This window comes from Dermacentor variabilis, chromosome 10, assembly GCF_050947875.1.
Source record: "Dermacentor variabilis isolate Ectoservices chromosome 10, ASM5094787v1, whole genome shotgun sequence".
Taxonomy (NCBI): Eukaryota; Metazoa; Arthropoda; class Arachnida; order Ixodida; family Ixodidae; genus Dermacentor; species Dermacentor variabilis.
In genome coordinates, this window is record NC_134577.1 from 32,568,604 (window position 1) to 32,595,260 (window position 26,657).

At 44.9% G+C, this 26,657-nt stretch overlaps 2 protein-coding genes across 4 annotated transcripts in view; one reads left to right on the forward strand and one right to left on the reverse strand.

Annotated features, from left to right (window-relative positions):
* Positions 1-3,051: 3,051 nt before the first annotated feature.
* The window catches only part of LOC142560273 (phospholipase A1-like), a 54,455-nt gene continuing 30,849 nt past the window's right edge, over positions 3,052-26,657 (forward strand). The window contains exons 1-3 of one of the 2 annotated variants that reach the window (XM_075672235.1): positions 3,058-3,123; positions 6,571-6,670; positions 8,672-8,802. The gene's annotated coding sequence lies outside the window, so the exon portion shown is untranslated. Of the gene's footprint in view, positions 3,124-6,570; positions 6,671-8,671; positions 8,803-26,657 lie in introns of both variants that reach the window. The other variant, XM_075672236.1, reaches the window with a different exon arrangement.
* Positions 15,819-25,602, reverse strand: LOC142560274 (uncharacterized). Of its 2 annotated transcripts, none has more exons than XM_075672238.1 (3): positions 25,464-25,602; positions 20,153-20,291; positions 15,819-16,906 (listed from the first exon to the last, which is right to left on the reverse strand). In XM_075672238.1, the coding sequence occupies exons 2-3, from the start codon at positions 20,248-20,250 to the stop codon at positions 16,585-16,587; spliced, it is 420 nt and encodes a 139-aa protein (XP_075528353.1). In that variant the 5' UTR covers positions 20,251-20,291; positions 25,464-25,602; the 3' UTR covers positions 15,819-16,584. The 2 variants fall into 2 exon arrangements, with proteins under 2 accessions (XP_075528353.1, XP_075528352.1); XM_075672237.1 differs by having other exon boundaries at positions 20,153-20,298; positions 25,464-25,601.

Genomic DNA, 26,657 nt, shown 5'->3' on the forward strand with positions numbered 1-26,657 from the left:
TGATCAACAAAGTTGTATTTTGGGCAAAGTTGGCTTTTTTCCGACGCAGATCTCGAACGTTTGCAAACTGATTAGGGAAGCCGAATCGACAGCGCTGTTCGCGCTGTCATTTTTGGCGCGTGTTTTCACGTCTACAGTGGATTGCGGGTAGGTTGTTTTGCGTTCTTATCAATGCATCGTTTCTGACACGTGTTCGACGAGTTTACGGCCTAGACGCGTGATCTTGCACGATCAGCTCGTCGAGATCAAACCAGTGATCAAACCAGTGATGCATGAGCTCGTTGGCGGCCATCAATTCGCCGCTGACGCACGTCAAATTTTCGTGCGAGCTTTTTGTTGCAATTTCTGATCACCTAAGCGCTTTGAAACCTTAACCTCCCGAGACCCGGCTATGGGGATGTGTCCAATATATTGAACACTACTGCTATTCGAAGGCATTCATCCTCATGAAGCCCCGCTGCCCAATGTGTTGAGCACCTGCTGGCGCCATCCATGTCGCATTGATGAGAAAACATTGGTCAAATTCCCGCAAAACAGTTTCAGAATGGCGGCATTCAATGTCGCGGCGTTTTGTGGCACCTGCTGGAGAACAAGGCACTGTTTTTCGGATCTTTTATTTTATATTAAAATTATTACAGCAGCGAACGCGCAGAATACGAACTTTAAATTGTTTACGCGCTTACCTTTACGCTTCCTTTGATTTCGCGTGTCCATTAAGTTGGACGCTGGGACTCAACCCGGTTATTTTGACCGCGCTTTGCCGATGGCCTTGTTATGAACAGGAGACAAGTACTATTGGTATTTAGCGGCTTGTGGACGAAATCGCGTTTCTTTTATAGCGAGGTTGCTAGCCTCTTGGTGGTGGGAATTTTTTGTGTCCATCCGTGAACAAAAATTATAATACTTACGTAAGCGAGCAAAAAATGCAATGATTCACATCCTCTTAAGGTGGCTACAAGCGCTCAACAAAGTTAAGCGAACAGTACATACATTCATTGAAATCACCCATGCAGCACACAGAACTGCATACAATAATTTTTTTCTGCAGGAGACCTGTTTTGCGTGTTTGATGAGGTGGCTGACGCGACTTTTATAATTGCCGAAAGCAAACGTTTTTGCACACGAGTTTGAGCGCTATGTGTGCTGTACGTCATTACATGCGGGTTCAACATATTGTCCCCCGTGTCCAACATATTGGACATTGTGCTTAGCTGAAACTATCACGGCTATTGAAAAAATATTTAACACTTTCACCTTCATAACCCCACTGACTTATTCTGAAGGTTTAAGAAAAATCTGTGCACCCAAATTCATCGCAGGTCTCGGGAAGTTATAACAGTCACCTTGAGATTCATGAATGTAGTTTTAGAAAGTGTTATGTCTTTTGCGGTCAAATCAATAAAGGGGAGTGTCTGTGCCATCAAGCACCATCAGCATTCAAGAAGGAACGATTGCCTGCATTATTGCGTGAAAGTACAACTCGTAATCATTCTGTAGCTGGTTTATAAGCATGGAGCAGTCCTAAGTGTACATTTTGGAGGTTCTGACTGGTGTCGCAGAAGTCGCTGGGCACGGTCAACCAAAGGCGTGAATGAGCAGGGCCCCAACGGACCGCCTACTCCGACTTACAGGATTGCTTTTGTGCCTCTCGACGTCTCTAATAATTTAAATTCCATACACAGACAAATTCTCAACACTTACCTTGATAATGTGGCTTCAGAAGGAATTATCAAAGTACGTTTCAACACCAAGAAAAACATAGTCACAGTGGAAGTAGCGACACTGGCTGCAGTAGAAAAATTTAAAACCGTGCGTATACCAGTACACATAGAAGTCTGGTTGTACATTGTGCATGGTGGTTGCGCTAGGGCAGGTGTTAATTCCGCTGTGCTGGCAGCCATGACATATCTTCATGTACAGTAAAAGAAATGAAATGCTTGAATTGCAGTGGACCCCATGAGGCCAATTCCAAGGATTGTCCTAAATGGAAAAATTAGATAAAAATACTGATGCAAATGAACAAGACAAGTATGTCCCACAAGGAGGCAGCAGCATCAGTGCAACACTGGAGGTGGAGGAATCCCGCCGTTGACGTAGACTAGCTGTAGGTCCAAATGAGAGCTCCCTGGCTCCAATTTCGCAGGTCCAGCGGAAGGTATTTGAATTGGCATCGATAGATCTCTCCGAACCATTGCTTCAAGCGAGCTGCGAAAGCCTGGGATCTAATATATGGCCACATTTGCCGCCGTGCACATGGGCCTTGGACTGTCAGCGCGAGCAAGGACATTGCACTGAACAATCAGCATCGGACTCTGTCATCAAGGCCATGCTGCGACGGATAATTGACGCCCTGCAGTTGCTGCTGTCTGGTATAAATATGCCAGTTGCGCTAACAGCGGCAAAGATTATGAGAGCTATTAATAGTCTCCTAGCTACGCTGCAGTAACTTATACCTCTGCTCGCGGAGATCACTGTGCTGTGAAGTGTACTCGTACACGTTGCACAGAAGCAGTATGCTGTGGAGCCCTTATCATCATCATATTCGCCATACCACCAACCTCCTTCCTCTTCGCGTTCTATCTCTGTTGTTCCCCTGGACCCCTTCCCCAGGGTGGAGTAGCAGGTTAGAGGCACTTCACTCAGGCCGACCTCTCCATCTTTTTGCCATTAAAGAATTTCTCTCTCTCTTTGCTTGAAAGAATGCCTCACTTCTGCGAGAGTTCACCTGCTCTATCAAGTGTGAGAAACAAAGAACTTTTGCATTCAGCTACTGCTAAAATGCAACTGTCTTGTCCAGGAATGGGGAATTGTATGACCCATATGTTACTTAGTTCCTAGTGTTCACATATCACTCCAAAAAATTCAATGCAACAGGTAGGTTGTGCATGTGGGAATGATTGAAGAATGCATACATTTTCAATAGTTCTGAATATCTGAGCATGCAACACAATAAGCGAGTTCTTTCTTAGTATGCATGTGCCACTGTCAAAATGCTGCACAAGAGAGAGGGCAGCACTGTCAATGTGTCATTATATGTCTCTTTACACATTCGCAGACCTTTCAACATGGGCTGTACCATCAGTCTGCTATACTTGGTTGATCTGGTGCAGGTCAACCTGGAGAGTAAGGCATATTTCTCCTCTTAACCGTTTCAATATAGCTTTTGACCCGCTGTGGTTGCTCAGTGGCTATGGTGTTGGGCTGCTGAGCACCAGGTCGTGGGATCAAATCCTGGCCACGGTGGCCGCATTTCGATGGGGGTGAAATGCAGAAACATCCGTGTACTTAGATTTAGCTGCACGTTAAAGAACCCCAGGTGGTCAAAATTTTCGGAGTCCTCCACTACAGCGTATCAGAAAGTGGTTTTAACACATAAAACCCAATAAAAAAAAGTATAGCTTTTTTTTAAAACGCTATAGCGCTAAGGGCTTCGTGTCGCAGAAAATCCGGTGTCTGCTTTGGCGGCACTGTCCATGAGAGAGAAATCATCCCGAACTATGCAGACCCCTCTGCGTGGCACATAGGCATTACTGTACTAATTGAATTTCTCGAACTAAAATACGTCGGAAAATTTGTAAAGTATGACTCACACAACCTGCTGACATGATAGCGTCGGATTGTGATTTGAATATATGAGAAAACATAATCCCGTTACATGGAAACTCGATCGCAAACTCCTTTTCCAGCTGTTGTTTGAGGCTCGGAACTGCTGTGCACTACCTTGGGGATCGGCCCAAGGAAGAGGCCGCATTTCTTCCAGAAATCTTGCCTTCATGCATAGTGTTCACCCTTCTCAGTGTTTTCCGGTAATAATACGGTTACATAAGCTGCAGTTGCCAGGAACTGTGAGAAGCAGTCAGGGATCGTGTTCCAACTCATGAAGGCCAAGCGTAAGCATCCTCCAATTTTTAAACAAATGCTGCACCTCCAATGTCGTGTTTTTTTCTCTGATGTTAAACACCAACACAACACTTTACTTTTGCTTATGCAGAAGGAGAAAAATTGGCACAGATAATGGCAAATGCACTCTTGGTGTAGTCCTCGCATTCCTGTCTTCCACATTGGGGCCGCTTCCACGATGCGCGCTTCCATGATGGTGCCACTGTGTCCGGGTTATAATCTGACATAGTCAAATTTGACTCTTTCTAGGATGACAAGCTGTCATCTTATGACTCGGGGCTTGACTTGTATTCGGGGTTGTAAGAGCCGCCGCTTCAATCAACAGTTCGATGTCCCACGCAAGCAGCCATCTCAATGCGATCACATTTGTTTTTATTCCTTTTGTATAAACAAATGTGTTTATGTATAGAAATGGATTACACTAGGCCTCCTTTTGGCAGTATTTTGCTCAACACAGTTATTGAGTGAGCTGGGTAGTTTGGGGACTTCTGTTTGCCTTCTATTAGGCTGAGTGCAAAAATATTTAGTTAAAAAAGTACCAACGTGATATTCTTGTCGCTTCATTTTTTGTTGGTAAGTGATGCTCCTAGACTTCTAAATTGCATAAAAAAATATATTGGCAAGCCTATGAGCACCTTAAAGAAATTAATATAATGGACTTTCTATAGCCATTTATGGTTTCGTTTCCCAGGAGGCTAGTGTGTCGTGATATAACCCAGAAGGTGGTCACATGGGACCTGGACCTAGCGACATTTTGATACTCGCTGCAGCTTGGTTGCCTGGTATGCTGCGGCTACATCTGGGCTCACGATGAGTAGCAGCACAGAAAGTGATCGAGGAAGCTTACACCTAAACACGAGTACTGATGTTCTAATATATAGTGTTCTTATAACAATGCAGAAAAGAAAACATTAATTCTGCATGTTCTTCAAGTAGAGAATCAACCATTGTGACAGATGGAACACGCTTTGCCAGACAAACAAGGTGTCCTGGCTCTCCTCTAAATATGGCAATTCAAAGCTCTCTCTTTCCTGCATTCCCATGCACTGAACAGTATTGCAGCGCCACTATTCTCTCTACATGAATGTAACAAACTACTGTATTTACTCGAATAATGATCACATTAAAAAAGAATATTGATGCAAATTTAGGGGTGTGACATTACGCAGGGTAAATTTTCCGGAAAAAAAAAAAAGTTTTTTTCATCTCACGTTTGCTGCGGGATGACAGCAGGTGCTGGAGCACCTGCTGTCAGCACCTGCTGGAGTAGTCGGAGCCACGCAATCAGATGGATTGCATTTGTAGTTTGCTTTCCTTTTTAAACTTTATATGGGTGTTTTCGTTGTGTTGAGGGGGAACGAAATAAATGAACTGCACGGTTTAATTAGGTGTTAAATAAAAATGGGTAAACCTTTGTTTTCTGCCTTTTTCAAGGCGACATGTTGAATCGCTAACAAAATTTCCCAGATGCCCTAATAACGGCAGAAATTTGGCATTTATGGAGAATGTAGGCCACGTTATTCGTTACGCAGCACATTTTTTCATAGGTTAATTGTGTGTTTTGAAAATATTTATGGCATAGCTGTTTTTTCCCCCTATTTTTATGGGTCATACGCCCGAGACGTAGTTGGTTTTTCAGGTCCCCCTGAGTGAATAAAGCAAAACACATTGTTTATATTCGCTTCAATTAGGAAGCATGTTGTTGGTTGTCTATGTCTTCGACCTCATGCAGGTTTCCATTGTCACATGCCTCCAATGTCAATGACGATGCAGCTGATAGCTGTGTCATATTGTCTGCCATGGTCCCAAAGTTGCAGTGCTGTGCTTGTTTTTTTTAACTCGCGTAGAAACTGCTCAAGAGGCTCCGCCTCACCTTGACTATGAGAACGGAAAACGTATCTGTGGATTTCATTCTGTTGCTTCGTGCAGTATTCTTTGAACTTGGCAATCACAATGTTGTAGTCTTCCTTGTTCTCTTCTCCGCTGAACACAAAATTATTAAAAACGTCCAAGGCTTCCTCCCCCACCACACTAAGGAGCAGGGCCGTCTTCGCCGCTTCCGACCTTGGATTGGCTTTGCATACTGTCGCTTGCAGAAAAAACTCGAACTGCTGACAAAGCCGCTTCCAGTTCCTTCTGCCATCCGCTGTCAGACGTAGCGGTTCAGGTTGCCTCAGGTGCTCATGTTGTTGCTTCTCACGTTCACCTATCCCAGGTACCATTCCCTTGAGCTGGTAGCCTTGTGTCCCACTTCTGACACCATGTTTCGTTCGCATGTGCAGCGAATGGACTGGACAGCTGGGTTGTCAAGAAGCAAATCGCAAACTCCTTTATTCTGCGTTGTTATTTATAGTCGAAGGTGGAAAGGATAACAGTGAGGGGCAGGTATATGCACGTGGCAGTCATGCATGTAGATAGCGTATGCGCTTTCATACAATAGCGGGGGCATTCTCTTTGATGACTGGCCTTCATCTGTTGCTTGTGAGGCCGTTCTCTTCTGCATGGACCGCTTGCATGTGTGCTGCTCGTAGAAATACTGCGGAAGATACTGCAAGATTGTGGATACCGGATCAGATCGAAGCACAGGCTTTCCACAATGTGTAGATACTTCCTGGCCTGCATTGATATGTACATAATGCCTCAGTATGTGCACTTTGCCTCAAATTGCAGCTCACAAATGGAGTCGGTGAGCTTCCAAAGGGCACATCGGTGCGATGAAGATTACGCTCCTGCACCCGGTGCCTTTCTTCATCTTCAGGGACTCCGAAAAGTGAGAGCTTGGCCTGACCTTTCAATCTACTGCATACGGTTTTGCAACCCACTACACAACAGTAGTTTTTTCACCGAGGTGTACTAGGTGTGCTCATCCTCTCATCCTTTGAACACACTGCCGAGTTGCTGAGTTACCAGACAAACTATAGACATGTGCGCGGGTCATCTGTGTGCATATACATTGTGCGGACAGCATCGTTTGACGAAGGTGACGAACCGCCATTCATGGCAAAGCAGTAATTTTATTGTATTCCTTTTTTTTTTGCACATGCTACATACAAAAAATCAATGAGGAAATGATGGGGAAAAAGATGCAAGCACAACGGTGTGTTGAGCAGATCACAGCGTGTCAAGCAGACGGCAGCTCGGCTTCGCCATAACCGCCGCCGGGATGCGCGGTTCTGCCGGGCCCCTGAGGCACCGCATTGGCTTGAACTTAAGGAGAAGGCGGCGGCAGCGGCGCCACGAATTTCAACGTTTTTTGCTTTACTCTCGCTGCTTGCCGTGGCCTTGGTTGGACTCATGCCCCCATTCTAGTACACTCTAGCCGAATGCACTGAACACAATTTTTTTTTCTTCTCGTGAGTACATTACGTGCATTCAAATGTTTTTTTCCATGCCAGTGATGAATAATATCGTTAATATCGGCATGTTTGCGGCAATAATGTAGCCATGTAAACTTTGAGGGGGCAGAAACAGACATGGGCGTGCTCAGCTGTTTCAGACAAGCCCGTTTTATCGAAATGATGGCTCCAGGCTGGGGCTGTTGATCACTTCGTCTCCAACTTGCTGTGATCCCTTAGCATACCTGCCAACTCTCCCGAATCTTCCATAAAGTTCACTAATTTAGGCCCATTCTACGATTTTATAAATGTTGTATAAAGTGGACATCACTGCTCTGTAAATTGCATTCGATCTGACGTGCGCAAATGGGATATGTGAGCTTAAAGCATGGAATAGTTACATTTGCGAGGATTCTGCAAAAGTCGGGATAAAGAAAAGTAGATTCTGTTTGTGAAACAGGACAGCACAGGGTTGCAAATGAGATGCATACAAGAAAGAAATTTCCATGGTATCTGTGGTGCCGTTTTGAGACAGTGAAAGGTGCCATATACCAGAGGGGTTTTTGCTTCAACCAAGTTACTCAGATGTCTGAAGCTGGCAATATTGGCAACAGCGAAATCGCTGAAGAAGTCACCATGGTCTAAAAACAATGTGCTGCTTTTCAATCTTTTTCTAATACTGCTTGTAGTGTGCTAAAGGTAGATTATCATTAACAAATATATTCCCAAAAATGTGTCTGCAGAGGGCATACTAAGGCATGTAACCCCCTGGTTTGTCATGTCATTGGGATTTTTACAAATTCTAATGTTCAGAGGTTGGCAAGTGTGTCTTTGTCTTGTTTACACTTCCGATAGGCATTTGTTGACTTGCATGTTGTACTACAAATTTATTTTTCTGCCTCTGCAAGTTTTAGTTTCTTCTGCCAAGTTCTCTACCGATTCTCTCAGTCTTGAGCCAGTGCTGCAATATTTTTTTGTGGAATCACATGAGTGCTAAAGTTTTGTTTGAGGGCATGTGTGCTCACGATGGTGAACTGGAGCTGCCATTGGCGGTGACCACCTTTATGTAAAAGGATTCAGAGCTGGGCGAGTGGGTAGGCTTTTAGGAAAGTACTAGCAACGTGCAAGGTACAAAAGACGGTGCAATGTAAACAGCACAGACGCTGTTGTGTGCGTTGTGTCTTGCACCATCCTTCGTCTCCCTTGTGTGCTGCTACCATCTTTGCGTAAGCAGGCAAGAGAGTTGGCTCCTAAGCTTGCCACCTCACGGCACTTTACACGATGTTTAGAGTTTCTGCTGGCAAATTTCCCACATAGAGTGTAGTATAGATAATTTCTGCAAGATGTTTTATTTGCCAGAGATAGAATTTCCGAAGTGTTAGTCGCACCACGTGCTAAGCCATTGCATCTACCATATTCCCATTGTTACCGTGCAGGTTGTCGTGGTGCAGAAGAAAATCCACATAGACTTGTCGTAGTGGCTCTGTGACTATGGTGTTCTGCATCGGAGCACAAGGTCACGGGTTCGATTCTCGACTGCATTCCAATGGGGCCAAATGCAGAAACGGTAATGACTAATTCGTGTCAGCTTGTTCTACCAATAGCAGCCCTCTTTCGGCACTCATGCATGTGGTTTTGTAGTTTGCATTTGTTTTGTTGTCATGAGGGCAAAGAATATTATTGCATACTTTTGCGTACTTTGAGAAAAAGTTTCTGTTCCTGTCTTACTCTAGGTTTCCGTTGAATACAAGGGCTAAAACATACATATTGACATGTACAAATTGTTTATCTATTTTGGCAACCATTTCTCACCAGCCAACCATGGTTACTGTGTTATCGCTTGACACAAGACAAGCTTCATGTATCGGAACTCTCTCACTGATTCCATAGCGAGGGAACATTGTCTAAACAGATTGCATGCACTTAGCATATAGTGTTGTACAACCTGGAACTTATGTGAGCACCAGTGATTATGCTGGAATGTGCAATGAGTCATGTATAAATAGATGACACGCTTGACTTGTGGGCCAAATTCCGATGATCGATGACCGTGCTCACTGCTATCTTGTGCTTGAGTGTTCAGGTTCGCCCAGTGAAAAGTTATTTGGTGTTACTCGCATTTGTGGGGGCCACCGTCTGATTTTTAGAATGAACATTACGTACAAAAGATCAGAAAGTAAAAAATGTATGGGAAGTTAATGGGGAGATAATGGAAGGAACTTGGGAGTTATGTGTTAAGAACGGGGGAGACTATCAATCTGGATGGAGCAGTGCTCCGTTTTGCTTTTTTTCTCAGGCAAATCCAATATCCTTGCTGAAATATATGTAAAAATATATTTAAAATGTAGAAATGCTTTCACTGTATCACCATCGAATTTCTTGCATTTCAGAGGGAAAGTTAAGTTTTACGGACTGCAGGAAGCACAAGTTTGATTTAGGCCTGTATAATTTTCCCAGAATGTTATTGAACATTGTTGGGTATATAAAAAAAATTTCAAGGATGGAGTTGGATCTGTAACTGCACCAAAAGCAGATATCACTGCTCTGTAAACTGCATCTGACATGCACAAAGGGGATATACGAGCTTACAGCTCCCGTGGAATAGTTACATTTGCGAGGAATCTGCAGAAGTCAGAATAAAAAATAGTTGGTATACTTCAGAACGATGTACAATAGTACATCAATTTTGTCCACTTTACATGTTTTCAGTAGGCGTAGCTTGCAGAATAGTGATATCGTTATTTAATCCAAAGTTGCCAAGTTGTAAGCTCGATGCTTTAGTTTTCATAAGTATTGTGACTTTTGACAATTATTGTAAAAGAAATGATGGCCTAAATATATATTCAGTACAGTCGGTAGACTTCGATGTTTTTTTTTAAAATGCTACTAACAACCAAAATTAATGCAGTGAATACCAAGCATAGTGGTTGAACAGCTGTGCCAATTGGGCCAAATTCCACCAGGAACAGTCCTTTGTGCCATCCTGCTCCTCCAGAACAGCACTTTCTTGGAAGATTGCGAGACGCAAATGCTAACGGAAGCATAGGAATGAGAGCCTTTGTCTGTTGATGCTGCCTCATTAGTGAAAATCAAACCTAAAGGGCACCGTCATCATCACCATCAACACTGTGGAAGTCAGTGGAGGGATGCAGTCACACATATAGCCTATACCGAAGCAAGATGGCAAGCTGAGCGAGTTGGTTTGGATCACGGTGAGAGGCCGTGATAAAAACTGACTAGAGGCCCCACCGCTCCCTGTGTGCTAGGAAAGTGTGGAGGAAGTTGCCTGGTATTTTTTGCTGTAGCAGCCATGTTGTTCGGGCACAATGGTGATTTTGTTATGGCGGTGTGTGCTCGTGTGTGCTGTCTGTACCGTGGCAAAGGCGTCGTGTGTGCAGGATTGCGTCAGTCTCCCTGTTTTGTTCCGTTGTGTTATCTAAACCGTGCTCTCCTGGCTGTTGTGGCCAGGTGGGACTTGCCGGCAAGTTGCTTTTTCATCCACTTTCATTTCCATTCATTTATCATTTCTTTAATTCAATTAAGTACAACTAATTTCCCCTGTGTTGTCCTTGGTGTCTTTGTTTGTTGGCTTACTATTATTAAAGAAATCGGGCCCCTCAATTAACTCCTTTTTTCTCATTCATTACATAATGAGGGTCTCGAATCCGGCAACATTGATGTTTTCAGGTAGCACTGGTGGGTTTATTGACCAGTTGCCTTCACCCAAAAGAATCACGTACTCGCGACGCCTGCGGCATAAAGGATGTTCTACATTCGCCGCCAAAGTATGTGAGTGGTGGCCCTGGCTAACAGTCCCATGATTAGCTCTCGTAGTAACACATAAATACCTCATAAAGTGGATGGCAAAACGGCACCACGATAGCTGAATTGGTAGAGCATGGCACGCTTGATGCGAAGACGTAGGATCGTTCCCCACCTGCGGCAAGTTGTTTTTTCATCCACTTTTATTTCCATTATCATTTCTTTAATTCGATTATTAAGTACAAGTAATTTCCACTGTGTTGCCCTTGGTGTGATCGTTTGTTGGCTTCTTATGATATTTAAAAATCGGGCCCCTCGGTTAACCCCTTTGTTCTCGTTCATAATGAGATAAAGTTATGTAAATTATTTATAACTGGACCTTAAGGTATTTTTCTTATTTTGTTCTTTTGGAGCTTCTGCTATGATAAAAATAGAAAGTTAGGGCAAGTTTCATTGTCCTTGTTATGGTGCATTGGGGCAAATGTGAATGACCCATGACTAAGTGGCATGATACGCTTCTTATGCGGGAAATTATAAAAAGGCACATGCTGATCCTGAAAGGCCTCGCATTGTACGGGTGATAAAACCTAAGGAAGCCGTTACAAATATTTATCGACCAACAATATTGTTCGTAAGCTAATTGAGGAGATACTTGCAGTGTAAAGTTATGCAGATAATGGAGCTGCATTTCATTTCATGGATAATGGAGCTGCATTTCCTTAGGTTTCTTGGTATGAAACCTAAGGAAGCCGTTACGAATATTTATCCACCAACAGTATTGTTCGTAAGCTAATCGAGGAAATACTTGCAGTGTAAAGTTATGCAGATAATGGATCTGCATTTCATGGTAAGTTTCGTGGTAGGTTTCATGGTATGAAACCTAAGGAAGCCTTTACGAATATTTACCCATCAACAATATTGTTCGTAAGCTAAGTGAGGAGATACTTGCAGTGTAAAGTTATGCACATAATGGAGCTGCATTTCATGGTAGGTTTCATGGTATGAAACCTAAGGAAGCCTTTGTGGATATTTACCCATCAACAGTATCGTTAGTAAGCTAATTGAGGAGATACTTGCAGTGTATAGTTATGCAGATAATTGAGCTGCATTTCATGGTAGGTAGATGGCTGAAGATAAAAATCTGACTGAACTGAAGGAATGATGCAATTCAGCCATCTGTGCACATTTTTCAAGAGAAAGTGGAAAATGAGAATCACGTGGGCCAATAAGTGCCACTCCTGCGTGGCTAAATCCCTTTGCATGTTCAAGCCAACTAAATGCCATTGATTTACAAGATATGTCGCTGTGCCATGCACATGACTGCCTTTATTAGTTTCACATACTTTCGTTGCATTAATTGCATATACAGGGTGTCCCCATTATCATGCACCTAGATTTAAATATATGCAAATGCCACATAGCTGGACAGAACCACAGTAATGTTTGCCTTCGTTTGGAGATGGTCAGATTATCTTTTGCACTCTGCCTAAATACATAATTAGGCTTAATTAATGAACTTCTCAGATACTGTGATTAGATGAAAAGTTTCAATGAGAAAATTGTAGAGCAACATGAAACACCCCCAATACAGCTTTCTATTGCTCAATATATGCCGTATAAAAGTGTTTTTCCGAGCGTGAAAGAAGCGTGAAAGTGCCTTGAGTGCCCAGTCGCACGCTTATTTTCTGTTCACTAGTACGGCTGTCAAAAGAATGAAATTAATTGGCTTTTCTATTCAAATATTTGAACAAAGCTTTCTGGTGACAACGGATGGGACATTACACAAGTATTACGCATTCTGATGGCATTCTCGCAATAGTAAATGTCCACATTATGGCATAAACCTCTGAAAACTTGGGCGACAAGGCTCTTTCAATGCTGCGATGATTGGTCCTTCATTGCAACTGCTTCGAATTCAATGGTAGGCAGTGGCAGGGAACGTAATGGTAGGCAGGGAACAAAAATGGTGCCTAACTCAGCAAACATTTTCGTGGCATCACTTGATAAGCCTTTTCTTGCGTCGCAGCCAACGAGGCATCTGTGACGTCTTTTTCTTTCTTTGGCAACAGAATGAAAGAAGTCTCCTAAAATTCCTATCAGATTTAATTCTGTTCATTCATCCATCTCATTCACACACACAGTTATTCCAAAGCAAGCATAAATTTTGTGTACGTCGCGGTATGAATTGAGGGAGGTTCCATCTGCAGAATGTTGTACTTTAGAAAGCTTGCCGACTGCCGACAATACCTACACTTCAAGAGTTGTCATTCTTGCAACTGCAAGATGACCATTTCTTACTCACAACCTCATAGATATTGGTGTATTGGCTCTGGTGTCACTGAATTTGGTAGCCGTAGCTGGAAGTTCAAGGAAGCCTTGATCCATAAAGACTATTGTCTAAAAATTTTATTATTATCCTGTTAACAGAGCAGCTATCTGTGCCCCATCTTTAGACATCCACCCCTAATGGTGTACTGTCACTGGAGGAATTTGAAGGACATCCTCACTAGATCCTGAAATACTAGAGTGCATGAAGCTGAAGGCACATGAACACGGTGCTAAGAAAAGGGCCCATTGAAAAAGAAATGAAGTCAACTAGTGTTGCAATGCGTGCTTGTTGGTCTGTGGCATTTTGGAAGACAGTAGTATACCAAGACACCATACCGACAAACCTGCATCACAGCACCAGTTCACCAGATCCAAAACAGCTGGGACTGCAACGAAGAGTTCGGGCTGCCAGCCATACGGTAAACCGCCTTGCAAAGTGTGCAAACACATGGCAGCATCCGACAGTGCTAAGGCAACCGCTATTGAATTCCCCTCTAAAATATGAGATCTCTCAACTGTGACAGTAGCAATGTGATTTACATACTGCACTGTGAAATCTGTGACATGCAACCAGATAGAAACTTCATTCAGGCTGAGCTTCAATAACCACAAAGTGCATGTTCATGGTGTGCCAAATCTCCCATTTTTGAAGCACTTCCAGATCTAATTTGACCAAATAGGAGTTGCACTGCTCCAGAGTGGTTTTCACTCAAGCTGTCAACAAGAACGACAGGAGTTACACCTTGTCCATAAATTTTGTACATTCACTTATGGCATAAACTTGAGCTTCAATAACTTTTTTTTTCTTAAAAACGAATCTGATATGCACTAAAAATGAATGTACCACATAGAGAGCTTGTTATCCTTTGCTTCTCTTGCTTTTCTCAATTTTGTTGGAGCTGTTACAAGACTTCTTGGAATTGGCCTCTTAGCCCCACCTTTACTGCAAGATGATACTTATGGCAAAACAGTGTCCTGCAGCATCACACGTTCAAGGCATGCCACAGTGTTAGTTTTAAGTCTTTTTCCCTTTTGTCAAAAAAAAAAGGAGGGATGGGTATAACTGACTGTGCTACTCCATGTGCTCAATGAGAAGCTAGTGGGAGAGTCGGGAAGGATCATCGATCCTGTAGGTCTATGTTGGGGTGGGGGGAAGAGGTCATTTAGTAAAAAGAAGCAGTGGTGGAACAGCTCTGCCAACTGCACTAAACTGCGCTGAGAGCTGTCACGATTCTGCATCAAAGGTGCATCTTAGCAGAAAATTGTGCCGAGCAAAGCATGTATAAGAGCGAGACCTTCCTTCCGTCGATGCTCTGCAGCTAGCAAAACTGAAATCAAAACCAACAGCGTGCTATCATCGTTGTCATAGAAGGAAGCAGAGGCCTGTATCCATAGAGACTCACTGTATAGTGAGAAACATCAGAGTTGCCTGGTTCGTCATATGCGCATTTTTCTCTGACGGACGTACGTGGTGCCTCTGTACCATCTTGCTAGTGCTTTATTTCGGTGTTCATCGAACCCGCCCGCATGGCACCGCAGAGTTCGCCGGTAAAGGAGGTCATATGTAAGGATTAAAAAGAAATCGTTTTCCATGTTTATGGGTGATAGCGGGGCTTTGCGATAGAGCTGCTGCGATAAGAATTGCATGTGGTGCATAGTTAACAATAGTATTAGCGAATGAAGTTGAATGTGGTACACCACGAGAGCCGGCACTTCGATTTGTGCTGCCGTGTTCGTTAGCGCAAAGCTTTTGCATCGAGCTTGGGTTGCTATTTCAACGAAATAGCGTCGCTGACATGAACGCAAATGCCTATTTGCCTCTCACGCATGTGAAGTGGCACTTGTGCTTCTTTTTTGTCCACTATTCGAAAAGTCAAGTCAAAGGTTCCTAATGTTCATGGCATGACATGAATACATTGCACGATGTCATGTTCAGTGCGGGCGCGTGTACTCGATCGGTCTTGCGGTTAGCCTTTGCCCACAAGCCGTGACAGTCGCAACTGTGTTGTATCCTGGGTTAATAAAGATGTGTTTGCTGATGATCTGTCTGTGCTGCCTTCTCTGTGCCGTATCGATGAACCAGGCCGTGGAGCATCGCGTCCTTTCCTGACTGTGCTTGCGGGGTAAGCTTCGCACAAAGCCCTCTCCACAACACATCGACTATATCAGTTAAAATTTGCATAGTACATGATAAGCGCATATGCGTTGGACCTTATGCCAAAAGTGCATGCCGCAGTGCCAAATCGGCGTTTTGCCTGCACCAGGACCTGCGCTGAAAGGCGAAATGGCTGTTCCACCACCCCAAGAAGGCAACAGATGCGGGGACACTAGAAATAAGCCACATGCTTGCCGGCAATAACTAACACAGTGCAACAGAGCACTACAACAGAGCTTTTCTGTGAATCTGGGCCAGAATACAAGCCATCCGCGTTTTGTAAAGTCATACCTGTTATTGTACCACTGCTGGTTACAGTCAGTGTACGAGAACTTAATGTCAATTGCATGAATGTCTTTTTATCCACAAGTAAAATTAGCCGTCTATTAAATGCTACTTGCAAGCAGCATTCAGGCAGTACGTTTACTTCAATCAAGCAATAAAATTTGCCCTGTAATCTTTTTACACGAAATGCACACGCTAAAACTGAAAGGATGTTAAGGTTTATCACACGGAAAGAGCACAGCAATAAGTTGTAAGCACTGGAAAACAACTGATTCACAGGAAATGGTGTTCACTGAGGTGACACATGGTGCACAGTTGCATAGTGCTCCAGTCCACAAAGAAAGAAACAAACGAACAAAAATCTTTCGCAGTATAAACATGGGATCACCTTTCGCCTGCAAAAAGACATCAAGTGAGGCGGGCAGGTTTCACAAGAACTCGTCTCGCATACACTGGCACGATCACGGCTGGTCTTGACGTCACTAGAATTTTGGTGGCGTTGTGCTGGACGGCTGACGGCTTCGTTGTCAATTGACTACGCACTACGCAGTCGACAGTATAACCCGTGTTGCCTGGCTGCCTGCTGGTGTTCGTCATGGGGTTCACATTGGACAAATAGCACCAGAACAAAGTAAGGTACTAAGTATTCTCGAGCAAACTTGGCGCTGTTTGCCCAATTCGAATGTCTATCGATAGCTCAATGTTTCGATGTCATGCGGTACGCTTTCGAAGTGAACTTTTCATTGGCAGGCAAGAGGCTTATTCTCCGAATGAACAACCCTAGCATGGCCGATGAAAACCTCCGACTTCGTGACAAAATCAGTTTTTTCCCTTGTGCTTCCTTCGAAGGTGGCGCTTCAGCGAGCACCGCTGCGAGAATGCCCAGGGACACAAGGGGCACTCGAAGGGCTTGGCTCCTGAATGTGTGAGACTGTGGGCCATGAGATTCCCTTTCAGAGCGAATTGCCGGCCACATACGGTGCACGAAAAAGGCTTTTCACCCGTGTGAGTCGCCAGGTGTCTCCGCACGGCTGAGCGGTTGCTGAAGGTCTTCTCGCAGATGCCGCACATCCGGGAGTTGATGCCTGACCGCCGCCTGTGTCCACGCATTGCCCGCTGTGCCTCGGACCTGTCGCAGGCCCTACGAGACGACAATGAAAGAGTCTGCTATCCATGCACATTAGAGGCAAACTGCAACAAAATCTTGGACAGCATTAAAAGCCTAATTTAAGATAGTGTGTCTAGACATAGGGGAACGTTGGTGAAAAATTTCACATTTGAAATATGTGTGGGAGTGTCATAAAAAGCTTGCAGAAATAGAGGTTCTTGATACCGTGGAAAAAAAAAAAAAACACCATCACCGCTCATTAGAAGTGATGCACATCTTTGAACCTGCAGCCCTTTGGCATTACCTCCGAGATAACCGGCGCCCACAGCACGCCGAACAATCTTGGAAGCGACGCACTGAGACTTGTGTCATATTTGCTAGCGCCTAGGTGCAAGCTTCGTCTGCTTAGGTGCTGTTTAGAGCTGCTAATGAGAAAGTTGTACAATTATTAGCCTGCTGCTTCGCCAGTGCTGCTTCAGTGGTATACGCTACCTATTTATAACCAATTTAGCAAAGTGAAATTTTGTGGCATTTGGCCTTGCACGGAGGTGTGCATGATCATTGCCTACAGTCGCGGAGCTCGTGGACTCTAGACCGGCTGTCCCATCTAAATGTCGCCAAGAATTTCACCACATTTAGGCGTCCGGAACAGCTTCTCACCTTGATAGCTAGTACTAAAATATGGTGGTGGCGATCATGTCAGTGCACCATATCATCACGCTACATTGTTTTGATTTTTGGTGGCTACCGCTATTCACCAGGTTATCATTGTTATCGATTTTTCGCTTGGCATACTTTAAATAGCCCTGTCGTGCTGTTATATTCCTTGTTCAACAGCATCTCAGCATGTTAGGGCACCAAGATGACGGCCATTATGACTTCAATGCAAACTATTAAAAGATAGTGTAAGGCTTCACAAGAAGAGAGGGATCACTGTTTCTTGATGGTTGTTCATGATGCACGAGCACTCAGATAATTATGTTTCATTTGCTAATTCTTAATTACGTTGTGAAATTGATAAGGTGTCACTGAAAAAGTTGTGGAGGATGCTGAGGAATGATGTATAACTACTTAAAAAGCAACCTAGATTTTATGTGGTCTTTTTCTGTCTATGAAAAAAATAAAGTCGGTGCAAGAAGGAAAAGTACCACATGTCAATGCGTTCGCGTGCCAGGAATTACAGTGGTATCAAATAAAGGTTTAGCTTATTGCACTCGAAACAAGTGACTATGCCCATTCCGCGACGCATCAGCAGCTTTCAGTGTGCACCTTCAGTCCTCGCCAAATGTCAAACCCTTGCTTTCAACGTGCATATGTGCCTAACATGCACAGTGCACTAGAGGATAAGGAACCACTGCTATCGCTGGCACACAGTCGCTTTGTCATGTGGTATTTTTCACATTTTGCTGGCTTTTAAGCATGAAATGCTTTTAGCTACCATTGTCGGTGACCTTCAAGTGACCTCGAACCAAAAGCCAGAGCTGTTATCCGGGCACTCAGATGTAAACAGCAGCTGGGCAAGTTGCGAGAACAGAACGAGAAAATCCAGACAACCAGTCAAAACTTAAGAAAATGCGGTCTCTGGCCTCCAACCCTTTGTACACGACCACATTACATGTGCTAGCTACTGTCCAAATAAGTTACAAAAAAATATTGCTTCTGAGTTCCTCATGTTTGTTCACAATGTCCCTTAAGATGTAACTTCTAGTATGCTGAACTTTTGTTTGTCATTTCTAATAGCAACGTTCAAAAGGCAGATACAGGGCACCATACACTTCATTGTCATTGTTCAGCACTGAGGCAGGGTTGCCTGTACGCTTCAGCTCCAGCGGTCTGCGAGTTCCACGTTGCGGGATCTGTGTTGCCTCGAGAGATGGTGCCACGCAGCATGACACCTCCTTCAGGCTCTTCTAGCTGCTCAGTGAACTCTCTCCCTGGCATCTTCCGCTGCCTGTCGTGCCACCTTCAGACAGCTTTCTTCTAGCTGGGCAGCGTCCATATGGACCAGTGTATAGTATGGCATGGTGTGGTATGGTGCATTGTGTGGTGGGGTGTGCCATTGTGAACATGCACTACACCCATGTTAAGATTGTGGCTAGTATCATCTCCAACCAACCTGCTTTGCCGGTTGCCATTTCATGCTTACATCTACTCTCGATTATGGGAGAGTCAGCAATTCTTTTTTTTCATATATATAAAAGAGGAACCACACAAAACCTATATGTTGCGCCAAACGCTGTTCGTCATTATTTCATGTCCTCCACAAGTTTCGTACTAATGCCTTTTCGATTAGGCAAGTTAATAGATTTATGTACAACACCACTAGCATGCACAACGCTCATCAACATACTGTAATTGCCGTTCGCTTTTAGACGTGCATTACATTTTTATTTCTTGGCATCATATAGCTGTGGGGGGGGGGGGACAGCCCAGCTGTGATCACACAGATATTTAGTTGTGAGAAAGCACAGGAACCCCTCTGTGCCCTGCATGACGAATGTCGTTTATGAAATACCCTTGACCTGTGGAAAAAGCTATGTTGGGCAGACTGGAATGTGCTTAAAATGACAGGCTTTATGCATATTCTAACTTGCTCAAAGGAACAAAGGCAGCAACTGGTCTTGAATTCTTTCAAATGTGGGTGTTTATATTTATTTGATAGAGCCTGCACAATTCACAAATATTCTATGAGCAAGCATGGGAGATCTGGGAAGTGAATATTGTTCACAAGAAAGGTTTCGCATGCATTAGCACGCCATCTGTTATGCTGCCTCATGAGGAAGGAGATTCTATATATCTCTACAACTAGCATCCATGTGTTTTTTGACATTCACCTCCACCTTTTTTCACCGTCATCACCTTTATGTTTGTTTTTGTTATCTTTTTAGTTGTTTGCAGATGCTCTCTGTTAATATCACCTTTTTTTCCTTTGGTTCTCTTTTTTTTTTTTGCTCTGTTCACAAGTACCTTCAGTTTCCCCTCCTGATACTGTTTGTGGTAGTTGCCCGCCATAGCTCTTGCCTCCTTTGGTGTTTGAGAATTTGCAGCTTTTTCTTCTTCTTTTTTTTTGTTTGACGTTGGCTATTTTCGTTGCTTCCGGCCTTTTCCCCTGTAATATATAATTCTTTTCCTTTGAATAAAACCACCACTTGACAGTCAGTGCCCATTTGTTGTGTTCACTTAGTCCAGTCTTCCTGTGCTGTTTGCCCAACATGTTGATGCTAAACCAACTATCCCAAATCGGCACCTTTGTAAATTATAGTAAGTACAAGAAATCACCCTGTGTCGTCATCGACGGTACCCGAATCACTGGAACCTTGAACGCTGTCTTTCCCAGGGCCTTCTTGGCCACTGTTGGACTCGGTGGTCGCTGCCATAGTCGCTGCTGTGGTACGAGCCTATCCTTTCCGGGACATATCTGCACACTTTGAGGAAACGGGACGGGGCCAGTGGACCACTTAGCGAAAACTCGTACCGACAATGCATTTCGTGAAGGAGTGATTGGCTCAGCGAAAACATGTGAAAGAGGCGCTAAAGGAAAACACTAAATGAGTCTAAGCTCTTAACATTTGCTGTATTTTTGTTAATTTCATGGTGAAAAGTTTAATAGAAGAGAAGATAGTCAAACTTCATTCTAAAAAAAAAAATTAGCATTGTCGGTACACCTGTGCGAGGTCACGGCTTTCAGTGTATATATTGAGATTGGGCCTCTATGGCTCCCTGAGAATCCTTGAAACTGGGTAAGTTCAGTATTTTTTTTAGAACACAATGTCTATCTTTGCAGAGAAAAAAAAACATGGCTAAGCCAGAGTGAACGCCGTCAAATCCATGACGTCACTGAGGGATAGTGCAGGAATGTTTAAGCTAGGCGGCGTCGCCAATGATTTTTTTCTTTTTTGCAACGTTTCTAGCAGCTTGCCAAGCTTCTTCTCAATGTAAGGGCGGCATTTATGTGGCTTCCATGTCATTTCCAGAGTAATTTACTAATAGAGCTCGAAGCATTTCTTTCTTCAGCATCCCTTTAACACTAGGGCCTGTTGCATTTTAACGTTGAAAGCACTGTAGCGCAACCTAGTGATGAGCTAAATCCTATTTCTCCAAGCAGTGGGCAGCAAACCGCATGTGGCAGGTTGACCTCTCATATTTTTTTCTCATGACGCGGTGGAACCAAACTGCTTACGTGTGCATAGCATATAAATAGCAATATTTGAATATTTACTGTTCAGGCAGGATGTCAAACCAAAGAAAATATTCAGGTGTGGCAGGTCTTAAAGCTGCGCTTCAACTAGACGCCGTCAGTGCTTCGAACTTTCATCGAGACAATAAACTTCTTTAGTTCAGGTATGTTATAGCCTGTATATACACTATATTTTTCACTATAGCCGTAGCATACACAGCAACCCATTATTGTATAATCCAGCGTGCAGAGTGCCATGGCGTGTACTGCGACAGTTCTCTTTTCTTTTTTTTGGGGGGGGGGGTTCATTTAAGAGGGCGCTGCAACGCCATTTTCGGGTCACCATATTGGCTCTAGATCTATTCTCAGCATGTCATAAAATACAGAGCAAAATGAATTCTGAACATTTACCCACACGAACGCAAGTCATTGGTCAAAGAAAACCTGAAATAAAGCGAAAATGACATATCTCCCACTTGAATTTTTCGCGTCATTTAAGGCGCACATTTCACTCTCCGTCGGCGCACCATGGTTGCCAAGCCCGCTCCGACTGTTTACGTTCCATGGTGTTCCTATGGCTTCGATGGGCGACTCTATAGCGTACTCCCAATTTATCGTGGTGAATTTTCTGTACCCTGTATCCAGTGGCGTAGCTAGGTCATCCGGCACCCGGGGCCCTTAGCTCTTCTGTCACCCCCCCCCCCCCCCGGGGTGTAGTCGAGGAAGGCGAGGATATCGACAATTTTCAGGTGTCACGTATATGACCCCCCCCACCCCTACTGGCCCCGTGCACCCGGGGCCCACAACCCCGCTCCCCCCCCCCCCCTTTGCTACGCCACTGCCTGTATCGCTTAAAAACTGCAGTGTCGGCAGTGTGACGCGCTCACGTACGCTCGACACGCTAGTTTTCTGTACCTCCAAAGTGGGTAAGGTCCGCCGCCATATTTGCTCACGTGACGGCGCCCTCTGATCGGTGTTTGCCCGCGTGCTTGCACTGACCACGGCAGCCGCCGTCACGGCTCATACAGCCAATGTTTCGGGCAGTATAACGAAAATTGAGTGCAACGTAAGTGAAAGATCGGGCCAGTTGGTTTTGCATCGGGAGGTTGCAGCGCGGACTGAAACATGCACAAAGCGACACACGGCTACAAGTGCTTGTTGGGCATTAAGTGTGGAGGTGTTGCCACCAAGTTGACGGTTCCACATGCTTTGCCAAGTCCCATATACCAGTCCTCGACCAAAACCCAGAGGTCGTCCTGTATCTCTGTACGTTTGAAGACTGCACTACGTTTTGAAGACGAAACTGAAAGCATTTAATGAATACACTTGAAAACTGTTCTACCGTTTCTTCGTCGTCGTCGCTTCTGAACTGTATGCTGTAGAACAGAGAACGGCAAGTATACCTATGTGGGAAATTTAATGCTTTTTCCCCCGCTTTATCTGTTCAAAAGAAAAAAAACGACCCCCCTTCTTCCGGTTTTCTCCCTGTCTTACCGAGTTTTCCACCGGACCTTTCATTTGTCTTTGGGAAACCACGTGACCGCTACTTCCGGTTTCAGTGGTGTGAACAGTCTACTGTTACACGTCCGAAGCCACGCTGTAGGTGGTGCGCATTTTGAACCGGTCGCATTAAAGGTCGCATTAAAGAAAAGTCTCAGTTTCGCCCGAAAGGCGAAGCATCCGTTGCGATAGCAAATGAGTGGACAGCTATACAAAGTAAGGATAGCTGTTTTACTGGCCGTATAAACTTATAAGCATAGGTATACTAATATAAATTAACAATCATGGTTTCGCTCGCACAAGCAAACATGAACACATCTCACTCGATGGCCGCGGAAACTCGCTGTCATATCGCCGTAAGGAAGCGTGGCAGCAGCAGCGAGCGAACTGACCTTCGTGCTGCGTCTCGCGTCCAGCGCGAACTAAGCCGCGAAAACCGCGCGGAGGGCTGTGTCCCCCCCGCAAATAGCTTTCAAGATACAGCGGCCCGCGTCGCCCGGAGCAGAACGCCACCTCTCCCACTCCCCCGGCCCTCCTCCTCCCTATCCACGGCAGACCTTGTCCCCGTCGCAGATAGCTTTCAAGATACAGTGGCCCGGGCGGGCGCGCGCGCCCGCCCGGGCCGCCGGGAGTAGAACCAACACCCTCTAGACAACTTCTGGCCTTCTGGCTGTACCCTCTCCCCTTGAGCTACGTCACGCAAAAGAGGCCTACAAGAAGTTCCGTGCAGCGCGCTACGAAGCTACGAGCGGCGCACCTGTGTTGAAAATGAGACGCAGAAGACCGAGTGGGCGACGACGGCGATAACAATTGGATTATTTCCGGGAACCCCGCTGCTCCTTGGATAGCGTCAGGGTTAGAAAAGTCTTCGCATGCTGCGACATGCTTCCGAGCGTACTTTTTTTCTGGACGTGAACCGTGCATGTAGTCTCTGCGCTTGTGCTGCCATTGCGGTTGTGTGTCTGGCAAGCGTTCATTGCCGCGGAATGTGGATTACGTTCATGTCAGGAGATGCCTAATAAGTGCTGCGTGCCCAATTGCTGGAGCAATTACAAATCGGGGCCGAAAAATCAGGCGTTCATGTTTCCGCAAGATCAATGACAGAATATTTGGTGCCAATGCTAAGGTAAAGAAGAAAAAAGCTGGAATTCTGCGGAATAAGGCAGCTGTTTCTTTGTAAATAGTTGCACAAATATTTTGTATCTCCATTGCTAAACTCATTTGAGGTGTTGTAAATATGTAGACTGCTGTACTGTATGTAATAATGCCTTAAAAGCGAAATTATTCGTTTAGAGCCTAATCTAGAATGGAATAACTACATGTGTCCCGAATGTGAAGAAGGGCACACCAGTGCAGTTGTCATGAGAATGTGTTATGGTGCAGTGCTAACATTTTGTTGAAGAACTTTTGTGGTCGCATGAACGGCACACTCTTTGAAGCCGGCGATAAATCAAGACAAACAAGCTACTCTGAAGAAGAGGGCAGCACTGTGACTTTTCAATGTAAGCCATGCTCCCCGTCATCATTTACCCGAAATTCGTTCTCAATCCTAAGGTTGAACCATTTAATTTCTTATGGACGGGCTTTTTAGTAATGCAGCGCGGAAATAGTTTCGCATCAATAAAATAATCTTGGAACACCCTCTGTTCTGTGCGGGCCTTCTGCTCAACTACACCTAAAAACAATAACTGCACACTGGTTAACATTGCCTATAAGGGCGCGATCCCTCCATTCAACCCGTATCCCAGGGCACGCCGCCGGCCTCTTCTCCGTGACGTCACTCGCCGAGCGCCCAGGCCTTCTCTTGCCTAGATGGTGTTGGTAGAATGCGCCCCCCCCTCTCCCTCTCCTTCCTCCGTAGCCTTGAGCGCGTCAGAAGACGGCGCGCTTCCTCCCCGCTTCCCTCCATTTCGTGCGCGAAATTGAGCCGCGACCCTCGCACGCTTTCACTTGCACATACAGCATACGGCGCGCGGCGACGATATTATCGCTATCGTACTTTATACGCAACCTCACGGCGACGCCGACGGCAGAAATGCGCTTCGAGTGTCCGTATAATTGCTATCGCAATAGCAATATAGCGGTACACAAGGTTTTCGTGTCAGCAATCCTTTAACACCATTCAGTGTTAAAGCTGCCGGCGCAGGTCCGTTATCGTTACTAATCGTTTCCTAACTATCCCCCACGGTGGGTATGTGCCACTTGTGCAGGGGAACAACGACTGCGCATGGTCCTGTTGTTTCGTGTCTTCCCTTCGTCTTCGTCGTTTGCGCTCTAGTAATTATGGATCAATACCAACTGGCCATTTTCACCGTTCCCCTTAATACTTGCAGTGCTCTTATCGTCAACCCCTCTGCTGCGTCAGTGGGCGAGGTTAGCACCAGTAAGAACACAAGCGAAACATTACCAGCGTTAATCCCATACAAAGATTGAAGTTCGTCGTGCTTAATTCTCGCAGCCCTGAAATCGACGTAATAGTTCTGCGGAAACCCGCAAGGTGGAGGGAAGTTTGAAGTAATTATTAAAGGGAAAATGAGACATCCACCCGAACGTAGCTAAGTGCTACAAAGGAAACCCATACCGGTTCCTCGAAAGAAAAGCTTTGCAGTCGAAGAAAAATTCGTCCTGGTCCGGGATTCGAACCCGAGACCACCGCCTTTCCGTGGCAGCCGCTCTACCATCTGAGCTAACCAGGCGGCTAGCAGATGGCAGGCGAAGTCGAATTTATCAACAACTCGGAAGCAAAGGCAAGAGTTTGACGTAATAGTTCTGCGGAAACCCGCAAGGTGGAGGGAAGCAATTACTAAAGGGAAAATGAGACGTCCACCCGAACGCAGCTAAGTGCTACGTTCGGGTGGATATCTCGGTTTCCCTTTAGTATAAGCCCCGAAAACCGTGGCTCCGCGTGCTTACCGATCGTGGTGAGTGGGCGAGCGCGCCTGCCTTCCGCGACGTGTCCGACCAGAAGAGGCTTCCTCGAACGAACCACGTTGGCGACGGCAAGATTGGCTGGTTGAACCTGCGCGATATGGTGCGACCCACTACGGAGGAAAGGCCGCGAATGGTGCTCTGTAGTAATAACAAAACCAGAAAAAGAAAATTTAATAAGGAAACTTACTTCTGCGAACTCCGTTGGGAACTTAAAAATGCATTAAGGAAGAGGTGCTACGAGTATTTTTATTTATTCTAAAGAAATTGTTCAAGGAAATTAGCTTGGCGGGATCTTTGAATCATAAGCTTAAACGGGGCATCGCATACGTTCCTTTTGCAGGAACCTGCTGGTGCCGACTCCCAAGGGAGCATATAGCGACAATGACCTTTAATTACACGATAAGTACCAGACGTGCGCACTTTATAGAAAAAAGTAACCGATTACAATTACTTAAAAAAAACTGATTACAGTTGCCATTTACTAGCGAAAGTAAGTAATGGAGTGAATGCGATAAAATAATATATTGCTTTAACGTTACATTCATCCCTAGTTTATTACCAGTGCACAAATACAGTAAATAGAACTAGCTGACCTGGCTCCCTTCGGTGCAGCCCTTCACACGTTTAGCTTCACCAAGATTTCCTTTTCGAAAATTCCTTCGGTAGCCCTGCCTCTTTCTTAAATCCGCACCTATTACCAGCATGCTTTGCGGCAGCGGTGCAGTAGCTGTAGCGGTTGCGGTAGCGGTGCACGTCATTATAGCTGGACTCCTAGCAATGGTCACGCAAATTACTACCCCACGTTAAGGCAAGCGACAGCTGCAACTAACTGGGCACACACTCTCGGGAATCACCGCGTTGTTAGGTTAGTTTAATTACTCCTAACCCATTAGCTAGAGCTTCATCCGTCGTAAGGCGTCATAAACTCTAGACAGTTGCACAACTGTCCCGACAGATAAAGTTTCACTGTGTTTCCCGCAGCGGTGTTTTTGCAGCCAAAGTTCTTAAGTGCTCATCCACGATTCCCATTCACTTGTGCGGACGTAAACTCTCCGCAGTAATTCCTTCCACTTAGCATCACTGGAAATAATGTTCGCAAACATATGTAGGTATTGTTAAGAAACAATCAGAATCGCACAAGTGCAATGCAAACAACGAGATAACTTTTTTTTACCG

Excerpts from the sequence above, each read along its gene's own strand:
- LOC142560274 (XM_075672238.1), bottom strand. The coding sequence starts at position 20,250 with ATGGCAGCGACCACCGAGTCCAACAGTGGCCAAGAAGGCCCTGGGAAA. Across the intron at positions 16,907-20,152 it reads ACCGTCGATGACGACACAGG|GGCCTGCGACAGGTCCGAGG; the intron begins GTGATTTCTTGT and ends GTCGTCTCGTAG.